The sequence below is a fragment of the Polistes dominula genome, unplaced genomic scaffold (genome assembly GCF_049000335.1).
Source record: "Polistes dominula isolate Pdom_NZ unplaced genomic scaffold, Pdom_raw_medaka contig_79, whole genome shotgun sequence".
NCBI lineage: Eukaryota > Metazoa > Arthropoda > Insecta > Hymenoptera > Vespidae > Polistes > Polistes dominula.
In genome coordinates this window covers 4,261,598-4,286,502 of record NW_028300916.1, presented here as the reverse complement: position 1 = coordinate 4,286,502, position 24,905 = coordinate 4,261,598, and the positions used below count along the sequence as shown (strand labels likewise).

Genomic DNA, 24,905 nt, shown 5'->3' with positions numbered 1-24,905 from the left:
ATAAAGAAAATCTCTCGAACTTCTCACACGTGTTAAACGAGTGCTGCTATGTGAGAACCGATCAAACACTCGAAACAGTTCCACACTGCTGATTTTTATTTCAAAATTTCGTACGGTCCTGACTAAGCTTCTTCTTTTCCTTTTTTCTGTATTTGCTCAAATGCCTCGAACTCTCAAGAAAAAAAAAAAAAAAATAAATAAAAAAAAGAATTTAAAAGAAGAAGGAACACTGACTATGCGTAATCTTCCATACATATCGATAATTCTATTTAAGTATTATTTTTTTTTTTTCAAAAAAACCAGGCTCAAAAATCAATCGAGTAAAAATGTTAAATTTGAAAAAGAAAAAAAAATTGGTAAATATAATATAAATATATTATATTAGCACTTATATTTCTTGGCACTGAGGAGAATAATTTATTCGTGTAATTTTTTTCTTCCTTCCTTTCTTTCTTTCTTTCTTTCTTTCTTTTTTTCCTCAACAACCACACCGAATTTTAATATTAAGACGAGTTTATATGAGTTATGACGTAAGTATTTTAATTTTTATTATTTAAAGGTTAACGCGTGTCATTCACACGAATGTATTATTATAATTCATGAGAAAAGAAATGAAATAAAAAAGAAAAAAGAAAAAGAAACAAAAATTATAAAACCGTTTTCGCAAAAAACTAAGATCGATAAATGGATGAAAAGAAAAAAAAAGAAATAAAAAAACAAAAAGCTTACTTGAGCGGTATCAAGACCATTCTGATTTTGACGTCTTCTACCTCTTGGAGGCCTGGTAGTTACCGAACCTGAAAGGTGGGCGTCCTGGGGGCTTCCGCCCCTGCCGTCGACCGCTGTGTTCGCGGCCAGGGTGGTCTCCTCGTTCTCTTCTGTATGCGTTCCTAAATCTGCTGCTTCTCCACGATCGCCACCACGAGATCCAGTACCCGTGGACGCGTTCTCACCAGAAGCTTCACCTGCAACAAAATTTCCAAAAATTCATTTTCTAAAATATTACAGATAAACTTTAACATTCGAAGTCATCTCTGTGCAGATGGGATATAAAAATTACATTAGAATACAAAAAAATACTCAAATTAGAACGTTTTCATCTTAAATTCTATTAATTAGGTCGATTATTCATGTTGCATGTGAAATATTCGGAAAGTCATATAAACAACATTGGATATAAGTATTTTCATAGAAGACAAAGACTCATTGTCAGTCTGAAGAAGACTTTCGAGGAAGATGGTACACCTAACATATATACAGTGCTTCTAAATTACAATACGCAATCGTTTTGATTATTTAACAGTTATTTTAATATTCTAATACACTCTACTCATATTACAGGAACATTTAACCCTCGTAGTCATCACTGCACAGAAGCAAGAAAATAATTACATTAGAATGAAAAAATATTCAAATTAGAACGTTTTAATCTTAAATTCTATTAATTAAGTCGATTATTCACGTTGCATGTGAAATATTTGAAAAGTCATAAAACAACATTGAATATAAGTATTTTCATAGATGACAAAAACTCAGTCTGAAGGTGAATTTCGAGGAAGACGATACATCGATCATATATTCCGAGCTTTTAAGCAACAATAGACACTTTCATTAATTAATTAACATTTATTTTATTATTCTAGTAATTTTTACTTAAATTAAAATAGTTATTATACACCAGTTATACATACATAGAGAGCGAGAGAGAGAGAGGGGAGTATAGTTAAACAATTTTAGATGATAGTCGTGAAAGAGGACAGTAACGTTTATACCGATGGTTTTACTGGCGCTAGGTTTTTTTCTAAAACGTCAAAAAAGAAAATAAATAAAAAAGAAAAGAGGAAGAAGAAAGATTTACGTTCAATAAATGGACCCGTCTTGGCACCATTATCTTCTTCCTCGATCGCAGAAGCGTATCTACACGATGAACGAGGAGAAGTTGAGAAAAGGTGTGAGCAGGTGGGAGGAGAAGGAGGAGGAGGAGGAGGAGGAGGAGGAAGAGGAAGCAACGAGTACGACGACTACTCAACAGGGTCACTGTCCCATCCTGGCTACCAAAAATATCCAATAAATTCTTGTCATCGTTAAACGCCTGGAATTTTATGGAGGCAGTAACTCGTCCGCACCGCCGAATTTGCTGTCCGATACGATCGAGCGTATTGCCGATGCCGACGTTCAGTTGCTTCTACTCTTCCTCTTCCTCTTCTTCTTCTCCTTCTTCTTCTTCTTCTTCTTTTTCTTCATCTTCATCTTTTTCTTCATCATCGTCTTCTCTACTTTGCCGCGTTCGCACGGATACGCCAAGGGATCTCGTATCTTTCCATTACTCTTCTTTCATTTCTTTCCGGTGGAGATCTCGTACCAACTTCAATTCAAACTTGACTTACCATCACTCGAAAATGTCATCCACATTTCAAAAAGGGATAATGCATTTTCTTTCAAGTGTCCATTATTCGGCTTTATTTTTTTCTTTTTTATTTTTTTTTTTTTTGCATTTTAAACAAGCAGATTATCTTATCGAATGATTAATTATTCATTACACATATATTTTTGTATTAAAATATGTATTATAATTAAAGGTGAGAGACATTAACAAATTTGATATTTGAATAAAATTATCGAAATATATATATATATATATATGTATAAATTATTCGTGAAACCAGAAGCACAGACGATCTTATAAGAAATAAAATGTATAGGTCATCGTCCGATCGTAAAACACACGACGAGTTTAATTAAGATGCTACTATGATCCAATCGATAAACTATTCGAGAGAACTATTTCGACCAATGATTAGAATCGTTCTACGATACAAATCTTTCCGCGCTAGAATCGTTTATACATTTTCATATCGAATATTTTTATGAGATTATATAGTGACACCTTTCGAACTATTAATTTTCTACACTACTCGTCATTCTCGTAAAGTCCTTTTCTACGACATTATTAAGTCATTACAGAATGACTTAATAATCCTTTCGTACTAGAATTATTTACGACTATTCATAAGAATTCTATTAAATGATAAACATCATAAGTAAAAAACATAGAGTTTTTTTTTTATTTTTTTTGTAATATAACACGTCGAATATTACTTGAAAATTATTACCGGAATTTTAATTTTCCTTAAATTATGATCTCTCTCTCTCTCTCTCTCTTTCTATTTCTCTGATTTTTAATTGTTTATTACAAAAAATTGTATAATATTGATTTACAATTTTATTGCTTTTTCTTAACAAGTTTTACATGAAGAATATTTTATATTTTGTTACATATAAATATAATAATTTTTCAAAACAGTTTCAGATAGCTATTTGGGTGACGATGAAAATGTTCGAACCTCGATGAAAGAAAATCTAATTAAATTTGCATTTTAAATAAAAATACAAATACAATTACAAAAAATTGTATAATATTAATTAACAATTTTATTGCTTTATCTTAACAAGTTTTACATGAAGAATATTTTATATTTTGTTACATATAAATATAATAATTTTTCAAAACAGTTTCAGATTGCTATTTGGGTGACGATGAAAAGTTTCAAGCCTCGACGAAAGAAAATCTAATTAAATGTTTATTTTAAATAAAAATAAATTTAACAAAAAAAAAAAAAAGAAACAAATCATCTAGATATTTATTAAAAATAATTTTCTAAGATTAACATTAGTCAGTTTGAAAACTTTGAAAGGTGAAACAAAAATATTTCAGAAATATCTTCTTCTGTCGCGTTTTCCTCCGTGAGATCGTTCGATAATCTAAAACAACGGGAGGAGAGTTTTACGAGCGCGGTAGCATGTCGGAGGCACGTACGACAAATATCGTAACTGGAATGCAAAACTTTGCCTAGTCTCATCGTCAAAGAGTAAAGCCCCCCCATTGTTTGAAAACCGTTCGTCGTTCAGTTGTTATATTCCTTTGACTGTTCTTTTTTTTTTCTTCTACTATTTCTCCTTCTTCTTTTTCTTCAACGATGAAGCTTCAAAACCGAACGATAAAACGTCCTGTCTTGACTATCTATATTTCTAGTCGCGTTCCTCAAACTCGAGTATTTTCCATCCATGGTCTATCACATTGGTCCCAACGTCAAAAGGAAAATATTGTCAGCAATAATTTCCGTTTGAATAGTTCGTGTTTATGGACTTTGTTCGTTTGTTTTTTCAAAAGTGTCGTCGTCGTCGTCGTCGTCGTCGTCATAGTTCTAAAGGTTTGTTCTAACCATCATCTATTACTCACGTATACACACTAAAAAGTACTAGAAAACTTTGACGAGAACTTATACCTCCTCCGTTTTTTTTTCTTTTTTTTTTTTTATGTTCAAATAGAATTTTATCCAAATGGCTTATTTCTTAAACATATAAAAAATCTTTTTACGTTTATATTTTTTTTTTTGTCAAGAATGGTCTTGTAATATCAAATAATTTAAGATATTATTAAATTGATCAACTTTGTTAATGTATTCTTTAAGAAATCTAATAGCAACGATTAAGATAATTTTAAAAGAAACAAAACCATGGAGAATGAATCGTCGAAGAAAGAAAGAAAGAAAGAAAGAAATAAATAAAGAAAGATACTTGTTCTTCGAGTATTCTCATCCAACGACGTACGACGTCTCGGTTCGTTCATTTTAACACGTCGTTACGATATTTTACACTTCGACACGGTGTCCTGTCCACGCCGTGAAACGAGAAAAAGAGTAGTCAAAGAAAAGAAAAGAAAAGAAAAGAAAAAAAATAGAAAAGAAAAGAAAAGAATACGAAGAGTTACATACGTACATGTGTATACACTATTACATCCTACGATATACTACCTTGGTAAAAATTCTTATTCTTTTCTTTTCTTTCGATTACAAATTGTCAATCAAAGTTGAATATTGGCAAGCATCGTATATCAAGGTAAGAACAAAGTCAAACAGAGGCGTTAAAAGGCAAACGAGACAAAATTCCCTGGCAATAATTATCTTTTTGAGTGTGTACGCGTGCCTTCTCATTCGTTCATTTCATTTATTTCGCTTTTTTTCTTCTTCTTCTTCTTCTTCTTCTTCTTCTTCTTCTTCTTCTTCAAGAATATAACAGCTGTTACACGAGAGTCAGAAAAATGACGGTGCTTGTTGGTTACACCATATGAGAAATAGCGTATCGTTGTGTTACTACTAAAGTCTTGTAACGAAATAGGGAAGAAGATAAAGATAAAGATAGAAAGAATAAAAAAAAAAAAAAGAGAAAAAGAAGACACCGAAGCGAAACACTCATAAGCCGATATACAGTCGCCTGAGCATAAATTATCTCGCGACTTTGCTTGCTAAAACGAATTGACCTTAGAGGTTAGGAATAGAGTGGCGCGCGACAGGAATAAAGATGGCACCGCGTCTCTGGGTCGACGTTAATTATCTCGCCGCATTTAAAAGCCGCTTTCGTCGAATTCCAGCGCGAATCTTCTTCCGTGTCTCTTTGCTTCGTACCATTTTAAGAAGAAGAAGAAGAAGAAGAAGAAGAAGAAGAAGAAGGGGTTAAGAAAAAGGAAAGAACTAAACAAAATTATAAATATAAAAGAAAAGGAAATAAGATGTAAGAATGAGTTGGGGTAGTATCTATCAGAAAAATTGCAATCAAGTATCTGTCAAAGTTATGAATGACGCGTCGTCATCGTCGTCGGCTTGTCAAAATGCATGCCGATGAACGTTAAACTCTCAACGGTTCCTTCGTGATCATGCATGTGAAATTTTTTTGTAAGATACTTCTTCCGGATATGTTTGAAAGCCGATGACCTGGCTATTATTTTTCTTGTTGTTGTTTTTTTTTTTTTATTATTATGTCCATCCTGTTGCGTAGTGAATAATTATTGTGTAACCGGTATGAGAAAGACAATCATTTACGAGTTTAAATACCCAGTATATTCGATTTCTTTCTTTACAAGTTTTTAAACAAGACAACAATCAATCTCACGATTTTTGATCGATACGCTAGGTACCTCTTAGGGCTTACGAAAAGCGGATGCGGGTGTTCATACGTGTTACCTACTTCCTTCGAGTATTATGCCGCCGGCCTCCACAAGGCTGCTTCTCTGTTGCTTTTGCTTTTTCTCTCTGGGATACACAAATACACGCACAAATACACGAGTATACCCGTAGTACTCATGCATCCGCATCCGGGGTTGCTTGCCTCGCGGTTCTTAATGAACGATAAAGTGAGTTCTACGCGTCGCATGATGCAATCGCCGTGTAAACCGTCATTATAGGTTCCCGGAGTAAGGAAGAGCCATTATTTTCTTTTACGCGCTTCTACCTTCTTTCTTTCTTTCTTACTATTTTACTCTTTCATTTTATCCTTTTACTCTTTTATCCATCCATCCATCCTTTCATCCATCTATCCTTCTTCACCTCTCCCTCTTTCGAGGAATCCTCTACGAGAATCCGTTTCTGAATGAACCGCTTGATCCAACCTGGAAACTGGACGATTCTGGATATGGATACTCCCGCTCACATCTCGAACCATTACCAGTTTAGCAACTGGATTCGCGTGTGTCTTTTTATTTTCACTAACTCCGTAAAAGGGTTTATCGACGGTGTTCATTCAATGAACGATACTCGCTCACGTTTATTTCAAACGTTTCTTTTCGCTTGACTACGAGAAATAGTTAGCTTCGTGGACATTTTTAAGTGGCATGACAATACGGTGTTTGGGTTCATTTATATATATCTATAGTTATTATATAGTTAATTTATCTATATCTATAATTATTTATATAATTGTAATCACGAATATATTATAAAAAGTATGTCAAGGAAATGTAGAATTACAATGTTTTAGAATTTAAGAATGTAGAATTTCTTGTTTTAATTATTTTAGTTTTACAGCAAAGTTACGTCAATAGCATGGACAAATGGACAATAATAATGGTTGGTGCACTCCGTGACGACCTTCAAAGGCCACGATGATAGAAAGAAAATGGAAAGCAGAAGGAAGAATTGAACGTCGTTGTAACGTTAAACACGATCAACGCAAAACATCAGATACAACAGATGGTAGAAACACTAACACCAACAACTCGAACGAAGATGTCGTCCTTTTTGGATTCGTTGTAGTAGTAAATCCTCTTGAGTTAGGGTAGAGAAGAGAAGAGAATAGAATGTGACGGTGAACGGTAGGAAGACGGGGATGAAAAAGTAGTTTGGTAAGTGGGGGGATAGAGAGGTCTTGAGCGTGCCCATTAAAGTGGGTTATGCCCATTTCAAGTGGAAAATCATAAGCACCGCAAATACGCCGTTATTACTATAGACGCGCCACACGAGCTCGCCACTTTGTAATCATGACTAATGCATAATGCAGTAGCCGCTCAGCTCCTTCGCCGCGTTTTCTACGTACCTACGTACTACGTACATATGCGGATACGTTTATGTAAATATGTTCTCTCTTTCTCTACGAGTCTACCTGCGGGAGCTCTTCTTCTTCTTCTTCTTCTTCTTTTTCTTCAACTACCACAACAACTACTACTGCTACTACTACTAAGAAAATACAACTGGTGTTCTATGATAGACCGTTTCGTACACCTCTCTTTTCGTCTTTCTTTTTTTTTTCACCTGTCATCGCAAGATCCAATACTCGTATATAACGTTTTCATGAAAATACTTCACTGAAAATGAACTTACTATTTTTCAGCTACTACTACTTTAGACTTAAGCATAAAAATTGTATATAAAGAAAAATGTAAAATAGATATGTACGAGAGTCAGACTCGGCCTTGGTCGTGCGGAGAATGCTCGAATCAGCTGTTTTACAAGCGATGGGAGGTCTCCCGCGGTACACAATGGCTGTCACGTGACGCGAAAGCGTTTATTAGCCGACACGAGTCAGGAGAAAAGGTTTAAAAGACGAAGATAGATATACTACGTTCCACTACGTGGATGGATGGATGGATGGATGGATGGACAGCTAGATGGATATAGTACTTGATATAGAAAGAAGAGTGCTAGTGTGATTGTATAAGTATATGATAAAAAGAAATAGAGAGAGAGAGAGAGAGAGAGAGAAGACAAGATAAGGTGGCGATTTATAGCCAAGCAGAGTTTAGATCAAACGACGTTAAACAGCTAACTTCGATCGTATACATCACAACCACCATTACCACCAGGCACCAGACACCACCACCACCACCATTGGATTGCTACGAATAATCAATCCCATGACGTATAGTCGATTGCTTCTTATTAGGACGCCGAGCATGTTCAACTTTACGTAGGAACGCGCCAACGCATTCCTGCAACTAATTAGCTCCCATTGTAAGTGTCGAGTCGCTCGAGGCGTCAACAGTGTCACGCATTGCTCCTCTTCGTTTACTATCTTTTTCTTTCTTTCTTACATGTCCCTCTTCTACCCTTGTCCTCAAGTTCGACCTCCGTTTCCGGAGGCGAACCACCGCAAACTGACCGTACTCGTTATGGTCGCAAATCGACGATGTTGACCGTCGTTGATCAAACGACGGCACGTCACTAGATCATCTGTTAAGGTGTTGTTGTCGATCTATCTTATTGAAAGGGTCATGAAATTATTAAATTGTAAGAGTAACTTGCAAATGTGATTATTCTCTTTGAAATATATTTAATTATTTGTAATTTAATTAATTGATAATTTGATTTTTTTTTTAATACACACGTTCTATGTTTATTTTTTTGTACATTTTTATTATTATTATTATATAATAATTATAATATAATTATAAAATATATATTAATATTAATAAATAAAATAAAATATTATTAAATAATAATTATATTAATATTATATATATTATTATTATTATTTATTTATTTGAAATTGTTATTTATATGATTTGAAAAATGTTTTTTTGTCCCTAGGTCTTTCTTCTTCGAGAAATTATACGGTTCACTGTGCCAGACTATTTCCGTAAATTTATGTAAATTATTTATACACGTTAACTTGTTTATCACTACGCATAGGAATTTTTTTTTTTTTTTATATCATCAATTTAATATGGGTCAACGTGCCAGAAAATATTTCCCAGAATCGATGTGGGTCAAGAATGAACGTAAATATGTTAAAACACGAAATTTTTTCGTGATATGTCTTGTTCTTTCTCTCGAAACGAAGAGAAGATGGAATTTCTTTTTTTTTTTTTTTTTTTATTTCCTCCTCTAAATATCAAATCAGCGTGTCAACTCGCTAAATTTATCGTATCAGGTGTTACGAATTTTATATTTATTTATTTTTTTTTTTTTAAGATTACTTATCTTGTCACGTACGATTAATTACAAAAAAAATGTGTACAAGCCTGATAATTATTAATTAGACGAAGTATTTAAGAATATATATTCATCTTCAGAATGAATGAAAAATTAATTTAAAATATAAAAAGGAATACAAAAAAAATTGAAAACGTTCTCTATTTACTTTTTTATTTTTAGACGAATGATGTTACTAATCATTTTTATTAAAAAGAAAAGAGAGAGAGAGAGAGAAAAAAAGAAGATAAAAATTCCAAATTTATTATTATCACTTGTTCGTTGATAAGAAAAATTCTATTTATATGTGTGTGTTTATCAAATATGTAACTGTACGTGATAGAAACTAAAAATAAATGTTCAACGTTAAAATGTAGAATAGCCAAGCATTATATACAGTATATTTACTTTAAAAATAAAGTCAGAAAGAGAAAGAGAGAAAAGGATTGGCAAACACATGCATATACATCCAAGGTGCAAGGAAACAAGTAAGAAAGAACCTAAGAAAGGAACGAAAAGAGAGACACATACACACACACATATACACACACATATAACAGATAGAAAGAAATAAAGAAATAAATAAAGAAAAGAACGTGCGTTCCTGCGTGACGTAGCTTTCGCAGGCCATCACGCATATGTTACCCTCTACGAGGAAGTCCATAGGAGCCTCAGGTACAATACAATCCGCGGGGTCATTCCACCGAGTCCCCTTCGGTCACCTCCACGTTCGACGAGTCTCTTTTGGAACTGTAGGATGAACTTTGAACTCGACTCGAACCTGTGTGTGCTCCTTTCTTCGGCACGGTCACACCGTACAACGGAGATAAGAAAGAAAAGATCTTGCTTATACCATCTTGTATACTTCCATATACATATATATATGTAATGAAAATATATTATCTTTAATTTAAATATGATAACATAAACATAAACATATAAACATAATAATAATAATTAGAAAGTTTGAAAAGAGAGACGTTTATACGGTGATAACAGAATAGAGAGGACAGTTCGAAAAGAAGAAGAATTTAAATAGGAATTAGAGAATTAAAAACAGTTAAGTACGTGAATAAAGAAGTGAATGTGGCCATGTGTGTCACAGGTAATATAAATATTCCTTATGTACATAGTGTAAATATTCATTGCAAATAATTAATAAAATTTAATCTTTGTTCATAGAGAAACAATTTTTTGTTTATTACTATTACCCAACTATAATAGAATTATTGTCTTATGTATTGGGTTGGCAAGAAAGAAAAATTTCGATTTTGTATTGTGAAATAAAACTCAATTGTTTCTATACAAAAAATAAACTTTAAATTAAATAACTAGAAAATTGTAACATTAACAAAAGAATAACGAAACAAACATATTGCTATTTATTAATTTGCATTAGGAACTCTAAAGTTGATTGCCGCAAATACCAAATCCCGCTATTGTTCCCGTTCCTGAACGCGATTCTTCCATTCGCGACTATTTATTGGTGCAAATCGAAATTATTTTCTTGCCAACCCAATATATATATATATATATATGAACGTAAATACAACGTTGATTATTATCTTTTCAATTATTATATTCTAAGTAAAACGTATTAGCAATCTAGTCAAACCGAAAGTGTTACTCGAAATAGAGTAAACTTGTTAAATGAACTGATTAACACAACAAATAACACGGTGAAATTCTTTGGAATATTTTTCTTATACTACTACTATACAACAGCTGTTCTACAAAGATAAATCAAATAATTATAATAAAAATGATTATTCTTATTAATGAAAGTTTATTTCTTAAAAAGAAAAAAAAAAAGCAAACGTGTTAAATTTGTCACGATACGTCATTCTAAGAATACTGTTGATTTTCTTCAATGCGTATTACACGTGAATAAATATGTATGTGCCTTTTTGATGTTACCTAACACGATAATAAAATAAAATTATGTTACGGTGACAACATCCTGCTTGTTATTTCATGTTTTCAATGATATCATATCGAGTAGTACACGAGTACGGAAAGATAATAGAATCACGTGGGTGGGATTTAATGTGTTACGTGTATTATTACGATTATTGAGATTTACCATTAAATTTGATGTCAAAAATTAATCGTTCATTGTACACATAGCTAAATAAAAGAAAATATACATGAATGAATACGATTTTCATTGGATCGATTAGATAAGATGATGATGATGAAGAAGAAGAAGAAGAAGAAGAAGAAGAAGAATTAATTCTTATTATATAATGTATATTTAAGTGGTATATTACACATGGTAGAGATGACAGAACTTCACAAGTAAGTTAAAACATGCTTATTACCACGTGTATAAGGATAATGCTTGTTTTTACGCTTGTTTACTTACTTACGGTAGCTATCCAACTTGTACGATATTTCCGTAAAGATTTTTAAGTAACGTGTACTTTAATATTTTACTTCCACTTAAAATAAATAATTACAATTACGGCAAAATAAATATGCGCGAATTTAGAAGTATTTCAAATAAAATAACGTTAATACAAAAGTATACAATAAATAAAAAGAAAACGCGTATAGTATGTCGGTAAACATTGAACAATTAATTTTACTATATTAATTAATTAATAAAAAAAGAAAAGAAGGTAGATTATGATAAAGTAGAAATGTGCATAAAAGAAATAATTCAATAAAAGTTTGATACAAATGTAGATTAAAATAAAGAAAAGAAACAAGAATTTTATTGGAATCACAAACCTAAGTTGGTGATTGAACATTTTATCTTTTACGCACTGTACCTATAATTCATTGTGAGTGCATCTCGGGGAAACGGTTGTGTGACCTTTGTTGATTCTCGATGGTCACGGACTTCGTCGCTTCGAGAGGTGCGCTTCACGAAGCGCGTGTTGCGCACACGCGCAAACAGCATACTTCTAAACCAACGATACGCCTTTGCTTTAACACTAGCCGACTAGTTGTCTCTCTCTCTCTCTCTCTCTCTCTCTCTGTCTATCTTTCTCTATCTTTTTCTCTTTTGCTGTTGGTATCGTCGAGGCGATTCGCAGTTTCAACTTAATTGACGACGATGTAATAGCTACCAACGGCGCGGAGACCGGGATAATATATTATTATGCGGAAAGTGCTCACGACGTTTGCTTTTTGCTCGCTCGGATTAGCGTTTGCTCGCGCGAGCGCATATTCGCGGGCGAGTACCTACCTACCTACCTACCTACCTGTACCTATCTCTCTACCTACCTCTACCTGCTATTCCATCTTTCCTATACTCTTTATTTTTCTTCTTTTTTCTCGGAAAGCTTCTTTGAATAATCGCTACCGTATCGTCGAAGGGTAATTAGAAACGGTCGATCAGAAAATGTACTATATATATATACATATACCCGGTGTGTATATGGTGATGGTGGTGTATTCGTGTCTCGTGATTTATTCGATCAAGATGAGATATATTCAACTTGTCGTTTTTCTTCCTACACATTTTATTTTATTTTTTTTTCTTCTTCTTCTTATTTTTTTCTTTTCAAACTTCATCGTTTCCACCGTTTTACCTTAGATGTTTATATATATATAACGTAAATAGGTTTGATCTTTATTTCATCCTAGTCTACCAGAGTATATTGAAACGTCGTTCAACTCGTCTACTTACTATTAAAGAAAAAAAGAAAGATAAAAAAAAGACAACTAATTACATCTAAGTAAGACACACGAATGATTTATTCCGACATCAATTAGGATAGAATATTGATACAGGTACTTGTCCTGTCAAGTATTGTAAATGATTCAAATATAATCCATTAGAAATGTATCCCTATATCTATCATTTTACAACTAACTTTTGATTCTTACCTGTGTCACTTTTTCAAGGTACATATATTATGTACAAAAATGTATTTACAATTTATTAGGAATTTTGTTTAATTATGAATTTTTTACTAGAACGATTTAATTCACCTTTAGAGTATTCTAATCGAGTATTCGTGAGTTTTTCTTACGTAAATACGATTTTTTGTTACGATTTAATTGTCGAATAAGAAATAGGTGGATGAGGGGGAAAGAGGAAGGTTAGGAAGAGAAGTATATAAACTTCTATACGTATCTCATGAGTCGGGCATACCGAAAAGCGTGACCGATCGAGGCCGATTAACCTTTCCGTTCTACGATATCGTACCTTGGCTAATTAATCGCGAGCATGTCGACGGATCCGCTCAGGTTTGCGAATATATCGCGTTAGTGAACTGTATGGGACGATGAGGACGAGGACGATGTGGACGATGTGGACGATGTGGACGATGTGGACGACGACGACGACGACGACGACGACGACGACGCCGCTCTTCGAACGATCGGCCACCCACGACAGGAGTCTTTCTCTATCTATCCTTTTCACTCCCACTGTATCTTCGACAAACGTAAATTAACGGCTTATCGTATCGGCAAAAAGGGTCGTTAGGCTCGTAGCTACGAAACTGTGATACATTACTTTATTTTTCATTTTATTTTCTTTGCTGCCATTTATGGTTATCGTATCGAAACGAACATTAAAAAAAAAAAAAAAAAAAAGAGGACGATGAATTAAACAAATAATATATATACATAAAAGTATTGATTATTATTATTAATTGACATTAAGAGAACTTGGAAGTTAATTGCAATACTAAATTCCGCCAGTATTCTCGTCCCTGAAATAAAAGTATTGTGTAATACATTTATTTATTTCATATTTCGAACAGTTTATCACGTATTTAATTAAACGTAATTTTTATTTTATACAAAAATGATGATTTATCGATTAAAAAAAAAAAAAAAAAAAAAAAGAAACAGGAATTTCTCATGTTTCATAGATAATTGTATTATAAAATACGATGAATTTTTCGTCTACACACCCGGTAGAAAAAAAGTACCTGGAAACTAAATCTCAAAGCTCTTGTGTCCCGATGACCCCCGGACAGGTCTAAAGGTCGATGAAAGAGGAATGTTGGGCCAAGATACACCCTCCACCTCAATGAAGAATTCCTCTTGCCTAAGATTTCGTCCTTCCAACCCCCTCTCTCTTCACATCCCCTTACCACGCTTGTCTACTTAACGACGATAATAGAAGAACGACCGAAATCTTCGTTTCAACGAATACTTTTTGTGTACATGAGAAAAAGGTTCCGGGTAGAAAAAAGAAGAGAGAGAGAGAGGGAGGGTGGGAGAGAGAGAGGGAAAGGTTAAATGTTAGAGGCCGGTCAATAAATCCAAGAATGTCTGCCGTACGGTGGATACCTGCCGGTTTGTGTCTAGACTTTTTCTATCTTTTCGAAACACAAAGAAAGCAAAGATCGTAAATGAATATTTTTTGACATGGCTGACGTCCAACGTGGAATCCTACTGCGAACACACACACACACACACACGCAGGTAGAAACAAACTCCATTTCGATATAGTTGAACGAACTAAACTAACTGAATCTAACTCGACGAAAAATCGTGTCGTACGTATTAAGGTAGGAGAGAAAAAAAAAAGATAAATAAATAAATAAAAAGATAAGTATCGATTGTATCGCAAGAAAGTGAGAGATAGAGATAGGAAATGGTCCTTCTAAAACACTTGGCAGTAAGTAAGTAAGTAAAGTAAGGTACACCATTCGAAACGATTCGATAAGGAAATCAATTTAATTCTTAATCGTTGGAACGCGAGCCGTGCTCATTATAGATCGTAGGAGACGAGGTGGGTTCATCAGATAGGTTTAGGATTATGTGTATACCTCGAAGAGACGTCACGCTCCGATATCAAGAACCGATAGCACACAAACTGGAATGCGACGCGACCCCATAGCCACGGGTTGTTCTAAACTCTTTTCTCTTCTCTTCTCTCCTCTCTAAAGTTAAAACCCTAGAAACTTTTAATCAACGACATTCTAATCAAACGATCGAGAAACCGTCAACCATACGATACTTACCGATCGATCTTTCTTCTCTATAGCCAATTAGCAGAAGGAAACAAACCTTATACTATATACTTCACGATGTTCCAAGTGTCTAATCGTTTTTCTTTTTTTTTCTTTTTTCTTGTCAAAGGGATACCAAAATTTCTAATCCGATTTATTATCTACCGATTTAATTCGAATGTTGTCCTAGTTTCTTAAGACGAGTAAATCCCATTGGAAGAAAAATAATCTGAGATATCTTAGATATTTTTAATTTAGTAGATAAAATTGTAAGGTTCAACGAAAATTGGATTCTTCAAATAACTAGTGGTAATATTCGATATCCTAGAAATGAGATATAAGATTTGTAATCCAATTAAGGATTGGACACCGAGTATTTTTAAAAAATAGTTAATGAATTGTAATAAGAAAAAAAAAAAAAATCAGTGAGAAAGAGAACTTAGCAAGAAGAGGAGCGTAGTAAAACGACGTCCTTTGGTATAAACCTTTCTCAATATGGTCACGTGTTCTTCTCTCGATGCAAATGAAGAGACCTGTGCTGTGCATGGAAGTAGCACGTTTGTATTAGACGAACGAAAGCTTCGGAGCAATTAAATTCTCATTGGAAGTCAGACACGTGTTACCGCGATGTCTGACGCGCCGGTCACGGCGATTGCGACCTCGAGATCTACGATATCGCGCATTACGCGACAAATCGTCAGCCTTAGTATAGCGTGAACCACCGTAAATGCGTTACAGAGAAATAGAAAGAGAAAGAGTCCAAGAAATAGAGATTATACGATTCCCCCTCTATTGGTTAGTATCGATCGATAGGATAAAATCATCGCCGATGTTCACCGGATAAACCATAAATGATCGTTCAAGATTTTTTATTCCTGCCTTAAAAGATACTTGTTTTACCAATTGAAAATTAATTTGAAAAAAGAAACGTCAATTGATCACAAGCCAATCAAGAGATTTATTAACGATATTACTATTATTATTAATTGGCATTATGAATTCGAAAGTTCATTGTCGCAAATACGAAATCCCGTCAGTGTTCTCGCCCCTGAATTTGTTATTCATATTGTAAGTATATTTTAAAATAACGTTACATCGTAAATTCGATCAAAATTCAATTTCTCTTAAAAAAAAAAATGTATTTAGAAATAGATACTTTAAACATTGACTTTTAAATGAATTAATCCATTTTTCAATTCTCACGATTTATAAATAATATTATCCTACGACGTTACGAGTTAATTTCATGGTAAAAAAAAAGAAGTGAGTGAGTGTGAGAAAAAAAAAACATCCCTACCTATCAATCGAATTTATTTTCTCAACACCCAACGTATAGTGAAGACGAGTGAGATAGGTAGAGTTCTTCTTTGGTGCCTCACGGAAGCTTTATTTCGTCGTATCATCGTAGCTCTCGTACCGAGTACCTTGTCATTTAAAGGGGAATTATCGTGACATCGCGCCGACGTGGACGATTAATCTTGACGGTGCGAAGGTGGCATTTCGTGGTGCACCTCTCATCTCCCCCTTCTTCCTCCTCCTTCTTTCCACTACCATTTCATATAACCTCGACCACCCTCACCATATCCCCACCGTACTTTTCTTTTACTTCCTCGTTCTTCGAGATGCATCACGCACATAAACACACATATACACGTGTTTTATACAGGTAGATGCTTGTGCGTGAAAGAAAAAGAGAGAAAGAGAAACAGAAATAAAGAATGAAAGAAAGAAACAGAATACACGTGTACAAGTACATATATATATATATGTATATATACCAATATAAGTATAGTTACATATATAAGTGCAATGTGCAAGAGTGCAAGATGCACGAACGGCGGGCTGCACAGCAGACTGAGAGACTGCCGATCGAAGTAAGAGAAGGAAGGGGTTTTCGCGCGGTTATCTCGTCACGACGATCTGCCGACAGATACAACGCGCAGCTTGACACGTAACAATGCATGCATGAATTAATAGCAGCCACTGGCACACAGTACGAGTACTTCTTCTTCCTTTGCTTACAGAGAGATTTACATCTTTATCGCAGCCTGGGAGGTGTGTGTCGTTTTCGACCCTTCTACACCCCCCCCCCCGCCCCAAAACAAATGGAAAAAGGATAGAAAAGAATAGAACACTGAGAAACAGAAAAAGATTTATCCTAAAGGGGTATAGAGGGTAGTAGGAGGGGGTTTTATCTTTCATCTACTTTTAATTATTTGGTTTGTTATTTTATTCTTAAATATTTAGAGCTAGTGCCAGTTTTTGATTGATAAAGAAACGTTTTATACACAGGTTCATCTAATTGATGATAGTAAGAACATTTTTGTTAGGTAAATCTTCTGACAAATATCTCACGCACAAAGATAATCCTTCCTTCTTCTTCTTCTTCTTTTTGTTTTCTCGTGGTTGGTCAAACGTTTCTACCGTAACTTTCTCGGAATCAAAGTCGAGTAAAGTTGGCCGCGGTTCGAGTAGAGACGCCATTCCCGCGGGTTATTAGATATAATTGCGAACCTGGGTGAAGCTGTTAGTATATACTACGCGGAACGAAGAAGTAAAGTGGTAGAGAAACACTGAGAAAAAATAGATAAAGACAGAAAATGTTAGTAATGCGGTGCGGTGTGAGAAAGAAAAATATATTAAAAAAAAAAAAAGAGGAAAAAAAAATAGAAGAAGCAGAGTACCGTGACTCGTGACGAGGAGAATTGGTTGGTGGAAGGTGCAGAAAGAGGTGGAATAGAAGAGTAAGAGAGGAAGGTTGGTACTCGAGCATGGTGAAAACGCGAAAGGTTAGCACTTCTATAAATTCTGACGAGAGAGGAACGTGCCAACACGATCGATCTATTCTATCGATCCTTGATTCTCATCGAAACACAGTTGGTATCGCAAAAATAACGTGTGTTACGAGTACTATGACGAAAAGCAGAGTATAAATGCGATATTAACCCTTTCGCTACGGTGGGCCTCGCCGCGAAGTACCTCGTCTAGAACGGAGCGCCGTACCGAAAGTGGGAACATTAAGCGCGCGCAGTCTTTAGCATTCGGAGCCTTTTGTCTCAAAAACGACTTTGTGACATTACTTTTAGAAACAAAATGATTTGTGTTCATAATTATGTGACTATAGTCTATGACTATAGTCACCCGTCGCGTATAGGTGGCATCATGTGACGGGTGACTATAGTCACCCGTCGTGTGCGGGTGTCGTTTTGTGGCGGGTGACTATAGTCACCCGTAGTAGTGAAAGGGTTAACGACATATGCACGTTTCTTATTGATCGATATTAAACGTCTCTAATCGATTAGCATGTAAGAACATACGTAGGACGAATTTTAAACAAATTTTTAATAGAATTATATATATATGTATGTAACTTCGATTGTAAATTTCTTAGAAATTCTAAATGGTTTCGTTACGGACGTATGAACCTTTTTATTATCGATTTATCGAAATAACACGATTTATGATTCAATGATTTTCTATTGGATCGTGGCAAACATGAGATCGTATATATGAAAGTCGATACGATTCCGGTCACGCCTCGCTAATTATGTTCGACGTTCACATTTTATGTTCCGCTTTTATTACATGACTTTACGTTTAAAGTAGACCCCATTCCTTTCTCAAAGTTCCTCTTCCTTTTCATGATTCCTACACAGAAAGATTTTTTGGTATATCTGTTCTTCGCTCGAAGGTTGTTTGTTTAAAAATGTCAAATTTTTTCTTGTCAATGAAGAAATTAATAAAATACATATATATATTATATGTATATATGTAGGAAACCTTTAAATCAAACACGAAAGGTTAACACTTCCATAAATCTTTCGACGATGATGTTTCTTTAGGCGTATTATTGCGAACAACGCGATTTTTCCCTTGAGACCACTTCTTCTTCGAGTTCGAGAAATTATCGAAAGGGTGAGAATTCCTTTCGGGTTTCCTCGAAAACGCCTAATGCGAAACAAGAAACCGGAACCGTTTATTAGCTTGATACATCTCGTGTTAAATGATAAAGTTTACTAAATGCATTCTCCCTCTCTTCCTCTTTCGCTTTTGAACCTATCAAAACTTGATATTTAAATATACCTTAAAATTCGATTCTCCAACATAAGCGACAAGTAATCAATCGTAAACTTTTTCTCACTCTTTTTCACTCTCTCTTTCATTCTTTCTCCTGAGTCACAATTTATAGGACGTCTTGATATTCCGTATAGAAATTTCTGCTTACCTGAAACAAAAAACAAATGAACCATACGTTAGTTAGAAGTATCGATTATTAATTTATAATTATATTATTATCAAGATTTTCAATGTTAAAATATGTTGTGATAAATTCTTAGAAAGATTGAACAAAGTATCTTTTTTGTTAAGTTTTGTCTAATTGAAGAAAGACAGAAAAAAAGTGAGACCCAAAGGTAGATCGCTATAAAAGGTAAAAAGGTAAGAAGAGATTTTGACGTTTGTGCACTTCGGTCACGTGGGCAGGACACAATGCTTAGGGTGCGGCCTCACCTCTAACACGACGAGGTCTCGACCTATAGCCGTGTAAACCGGCCTCGAGGTATATCATTGTACGCCGGCTTATACCCACCGTGTGTGCCCAACCCACGTGCAACGCCAACACGTACGGTCTGAGAGAAAGAGAGAGAGTCTTTCTAAGTCCGCTCTGACCCTCTTTGGAATTTTCATCGGTCTGGGAATACGAGCGGAAGGGTCAGCCGGTTCGCCCTGGCTGCCTGCTTACCTCCGCGTCCGCGTGCTTAACTAAGCTTGAATTTACCTACTTTAAAACTTCTTCTTCTTCTTCTTACAAACAGATTTCAACTGACAACTACTACTACTATAGATATCTCATCCGTCTTTTCTAAACCTTATACAGGACAACGATAACGTCTTTTATTTCCATAATCCTATGAATTTAATTCAATAGGATTTATACTTGAGAGAAAATACTTATTTCGATGATGCTTTCTTATTCTTATTCTTCTTTGCCATTTCGAAGTTTAGAAAAGAAATCTAACCAAGTAGATTTTCAACATATCGTATACGTGTGCATAATATGTATGTATGTATGTATGTATGTATGCGTTATCTTGAATAGGACCAACACGAATGACATGACAATAGAAGAAAAGTTAAACATTCTCGGGATGTCTCTTTCATATAATTTCCACCGTCACCACCGACACTTTCCATAAATGTCCAATAAAATTGAAAGTGGACGGTCGAGTGAAACGAAAGATGTTTCCTATGTATGTGTGATTGTACGTGTTCTTCAAATATGTATGTGTATGCACGTTGCACACGTATATCTGTAGACGCCCACGGTATCTCATATCTTACGGATGAAGACATTTACGACGAACCTCTTGCGACTCACACACATACACACTCATCTTCCTAAGAGTTGTCCTTCCTTCCAAGCCGTGCATGCATGCACAATAAGCACGCTCACTCGATGTCATTCTCTCTTTTCTAACCCATCCTTTTTTTTTTTCTTTTTTATCCATTCTCGCATCTCTCCATTACGAGGATACGCTATCATCGCGAAGTAAATGTCACATTAGAGACAAAAACTTTGGTACGAGAGCTTAATAAGTAACCGGTACAATTTCATTTTTGTTTTCTTTTTCTATTAACAAATAGACGTGTGTAGTATAATGCTAAAAAAATAAATTATAAACTATACAAATTAATAAATTCATTTAAATTGATAAATAATTGAATAATTAAATACTAACTATATCTCTAATGCATTAGTAATTCCTTATTTAAATATATATAGAAGAATAATTAAAATATCTTATGTTAAAGTGTTATCTACTTATATTGTGTAACAACTTGAATTGAGAACTAGTAGTGGGGAAAACTAAATTACAATAAAATACAGCAAATACGTGTCTCACATCATAGTTTTACGTAATAACCGTCATCGAGTAAATGATGAAAAGAAAAAAAGGTTCGATCGAGAACAACGTATCGAATGTTAATGTAAAGTTTTTCTTCTATTTTATATTGATAGATATAAATTGTATCTTTTATCTTTTAATGATCCGAGAGATCAAAATTATTATTAAAAAATAAAAAAATAAAAAAATAAAAAAACAATCACCCATTCGATTCGTTTATAGTTTTCTTTGATTGCGTGCGACTCATAACACAATCAAACGTTGTTTCTTTCGAATTGGCGTTGGTTTGCTTGCTTGCTTGCTTACTCATTCGCATGGTTGGTTGGTTGGTTGGTTGGTTGGTTGGTTGGTTGCTTGTTGCACAACGAAAGCGTGGAATCGTCCTCACCTTCGGTGACACGTCACCTCTGACTTTTGCGACGTGCTGCACTATGCAAGAAGCGACATAAGCACGTACCAAGGCACGTTCGGCCGAGCTAATCTTCACCGTCCTCTCTATCTTCAGCCAGGTATCTTCTTTCTTTCTTTCTTTCTCACATACATACACACAATCTCTCCTCTAACCCCCTCTAAGAAAATTAACCATTCGTAAAATATCTTTTTCTCAAAAGACTCGATTTCTTAGAACTCGTGCAACTCAATCTAATTCTAATACATGAAAGAGAGAAATACTTAAGATATTATAAATTATATAATGAATTTGAAAAAAAAAAAGATAATTATCAAGTTACATTAAAAAATAAAGTGCAATTGAATACTGCGATGCATCTATATACAAAATAAAGTCATAAGAAGTTAGAACATATTATAGTTATTTGATTTTTTCTTCTGTCATATTTTTTTGTCTATTTTTATTTAAAAAAAAAACAGAATCAGCAACTCATTGAAGTATTTAAAATAACCCTGAACATTCTTTAGTTTACCGAAATGTTATAAAAGTAAAAAGATATAATGTCATATATTTAAAATGATAGAAATACATTATAGATAAAGCGTCATTATACGAAAAATCATTAAAATCCTAATCGATATACTCGCTAAGCGACTTCACCATTCCGATAGATTTATACTAAATGTACGGTAATTTAAAACGCTTCGTTCGTTACGCTAAGTCAAATGAAATAACCGAGAGAACAGCAAGCTTACTATTAAGAACACCGCGAGCCGAGTTAAGTTGGTGGTTGTTGCTTAAAGAAGCAACTGCTTTTAAACCTTAACGACGTTTACCTCTTGTAATTTGTCATTAGGAAGATCCCTGTCGACTTCGTTATCGATCCTACTGTTTTAAAAGCCTCAATGACTTCCGGTATATATACTCAATACCATGTTGTTACCCTTTTACGTTTCCAAAGAACTAGAAGAAAACCATTCACGTTTTATTAGCAAGATCTGGGACTGTGAGTTTTATTACGTGACGGTTGATTCTTAGGAATGCCAACCGTAATTAGGAACGGGTTTTTTTTTTCTTAATAATATGATACGATACTCTAACACACGATATCTGTGTGGTTTTACGCAAACCGATATTCAAACTTATATGTACATCAGTTAATTTCTTAATAAAATTCCACCATCGAAGAAGAGCTTCTTACACATTTCAAAAAAAAAAAAAAAACTCGTTTGAAGACCTTTGTTTGGCTTCGATATCGGCTTTCCGAACGAGTCAAAATCTCAAAGTGGATCATTCATGTTACAGAATTCAAGGATAAAAGAATCTTTTAGATATATAGTGAAAAAGAGAGAGAGAGGGAGAGAGACAGAAAGATGAAAAGAAATCAAATCTAATACTTAAGTAAAATAGTTGAGAGCCCCTGTCTCGCATAGAACACGAGGCGGACCGGTTCAGGTCACGAAGGTTTCTCCGAGGTCATGTCCTCTGCCAAGCTTCGAACTCTCTCTGTCCTCTCTTTTTATCTTCTTCTCTTTCTCTTCTTTACCCACCTCCTCCTTATCCTCCGTCTCGCGTGACACGCACACTCGGTGCGTGTGCCTTAAGAAGACACGTCTATCTCTTTCTCTCTCTCTCTTTTTCTCTCATTCTCTTTCTTTCTCTTTCTCGTTTCGAAGGGAAGATTGAAAAACGACGCGATGCTGAGGGCGAGGCACTGGACCAAACCGCAAAGGAAAAAATCAAATAAAAGAAAAAGAAGAAGAAAGAGGAGGGGGAGGAGGAGGGAGGTGGTACGTGTACTCGTCTGTTACACGGATATCGTCGATCGATGTCCCTTTCCCTTCATCCTTCTCAAGCCTTCACCCTCTTCACAAGAGCTCTTCTTTCTCTTCCTTTCTCTCCCTCTCTCTCTCTCTCTTTCTCTCTTTGAGAATGAGATTCCAGGACGGCGATAAGGCGGTGCGACTCCCGTCGTGTCTTCCATAACGTGACACGCGGCCACGTCGCGAGACGCCTTGTAAGGTGATATTAAGGGATTAGTGTCGCTCTCGAACTTGCCTTCGGGGTTTGCTACGACCGGTTCCTACGACGAGCATTCGCCGATATTAGAAACGACTACTAGAACGGATCGTCAACTGTGAGATACGGTGAAGTGAATGAGAGAGAGAGAGAAAGAGAGTATGTGTTTGTAAGATGCGTTGCATGATTTTTCAATCATTTTGATCCAGTGAAAAATGATGATGGTATATGTGTGGTGCTCCTGTTGCTTCTGTTTCATTCTACTGCAAATTTTTATTGTACAAATGCTGTCTTCTGTTATTGCTGCAAATGCTACTGCTATTGCTGTTACTGCATGAAGTAATTCGAAATCGGTACGGATTTTTATAAAAAAAAAAAAGAAAAAAGAAAAGGTCGTTCGCTAGTAACAGCACGTGTTTATCGCATTGTTCCCAGTCAACGTAGGACACTTACAAGATATCCTTTAGCAAGAGAGACACGTAGGCACGTATTATACACTTATTTCTTACGTGTGTATACATATATATATGTATATATGTCCTATAACAGAAGCTGAGATACTGTTCTCTCCGTGGACGATAAATTATCTCGTAAACTGGACGAAGAACTGCACTCAGGACCACAATTTATATCACGCATAAGAGAAAGAATAAAAAAAAAAAAAAAAAAAAATATGAAGAAAGAATGAAAGAATGAAAGAAAGAGCGAGACGATGTTATAACAGTTTCTACTTCTGATTTACAATCGTGTTACTTGCTTTCATATACAAAATCGATAAAAGAATTTCACGTCTATTTATTTTCCAAGGACTTGATTATAATACAACAAATTCCTCGAAATCAAATTTGTGCACGAGGAAAGTTAAGTTCAAAACAACGACGACGACGACGACGACGACGACGACGATGATGGCAAAAAAAAACAAAAAGAAAAAGAAAAAGAATTAAAAAAAAAAGTGTTTGCAAGGAAAGAAGGAAATCGTGGTATACGATCGAGAGAGTCCTCTCTCTACTATGTACGAGACGTAATTAATGGATCGTTCGCACCTCGCCCACGTTCTCTTTCTCTATCTTTCTTTCTCTTTTCTCTTTCTCGCCTTCTTATCTCGTTTAAAGGCGCGCGACGCTTCCACGTAAGAAGTAGCGAGCTTTCGATAATTAATCACTTCTTAGAAATCAACGGGTGCCGTGGCCCATTAACAACGAACGGATCCACCTCGATCTCGTACCTCACGGAAACGTTTCCCCCTTTTGATTTTTTTTGCTCTTCTTGTCGCGTGGGGTACCAATACCTAAAGTAATGTAAAAAATAACTATCTATGTATACGTATATACTCTAGAGGTTCGTATCTAGTACTTATGTACAACCCACGATACTTGAACAACAACAAAATGTAAGTAAAGAATAGCAAAGTATCGGGAACTAG

General features: G+C 34.9%; 1 protein-coding gene and 1 long non-coding RNA gene across 4 annotated transcripts in view; both read right to left on the bottom strand.

The window, feature by feature from the left end:
- The window catches only part of LOC107071993 (uncharacterized), a 97,312-nt gene that overhangs the window by 52,706 nt on the left and 19,701 nt on the right, over positions 1 to 24,905 (bottom strand). Inside the window, exons 1-2 of one of the 3 annotated variants that reach the window (XM_089170747.1) lie at positions 16,964 to 17,244; positions 730 to 965 (exon numbers count right to left, since the gene is read on the bottom strand). In XM_089170747.1, coding sequence (XP_089026873.1) covers positions 730 to 965; positions 16,964 to 17,126 — 399 coding nt within the window. In that variant the 5' untranslated portion in view covers positions 17,127 to 17,244. Of the gene's footprint in view, positions 1 to 729; positions 966 to 9,887; positions 14,068 to 16,963; positions 17,245 to 24,905 lie in introns of those variants that run through there. The other 2 variants (XM_015331526.2, XM_015331524.2) reach the window with 2 other exon arrangements.
- On the bottom strand, positions 18,416 to 21,708 carry LOC149033103 (uncharacterized). The gene is made up of 3 exons (XR_016176036.1): positions 21,376 to 21,708; positions 19,247 to 19,388; positions 18,416 to 19,111 (listed from the first exon to the last, which is right to left on the bottom strand). It is a non-coding gene; the product is annotated as an uncharacterized LOC149033103 (long non-coding RNA).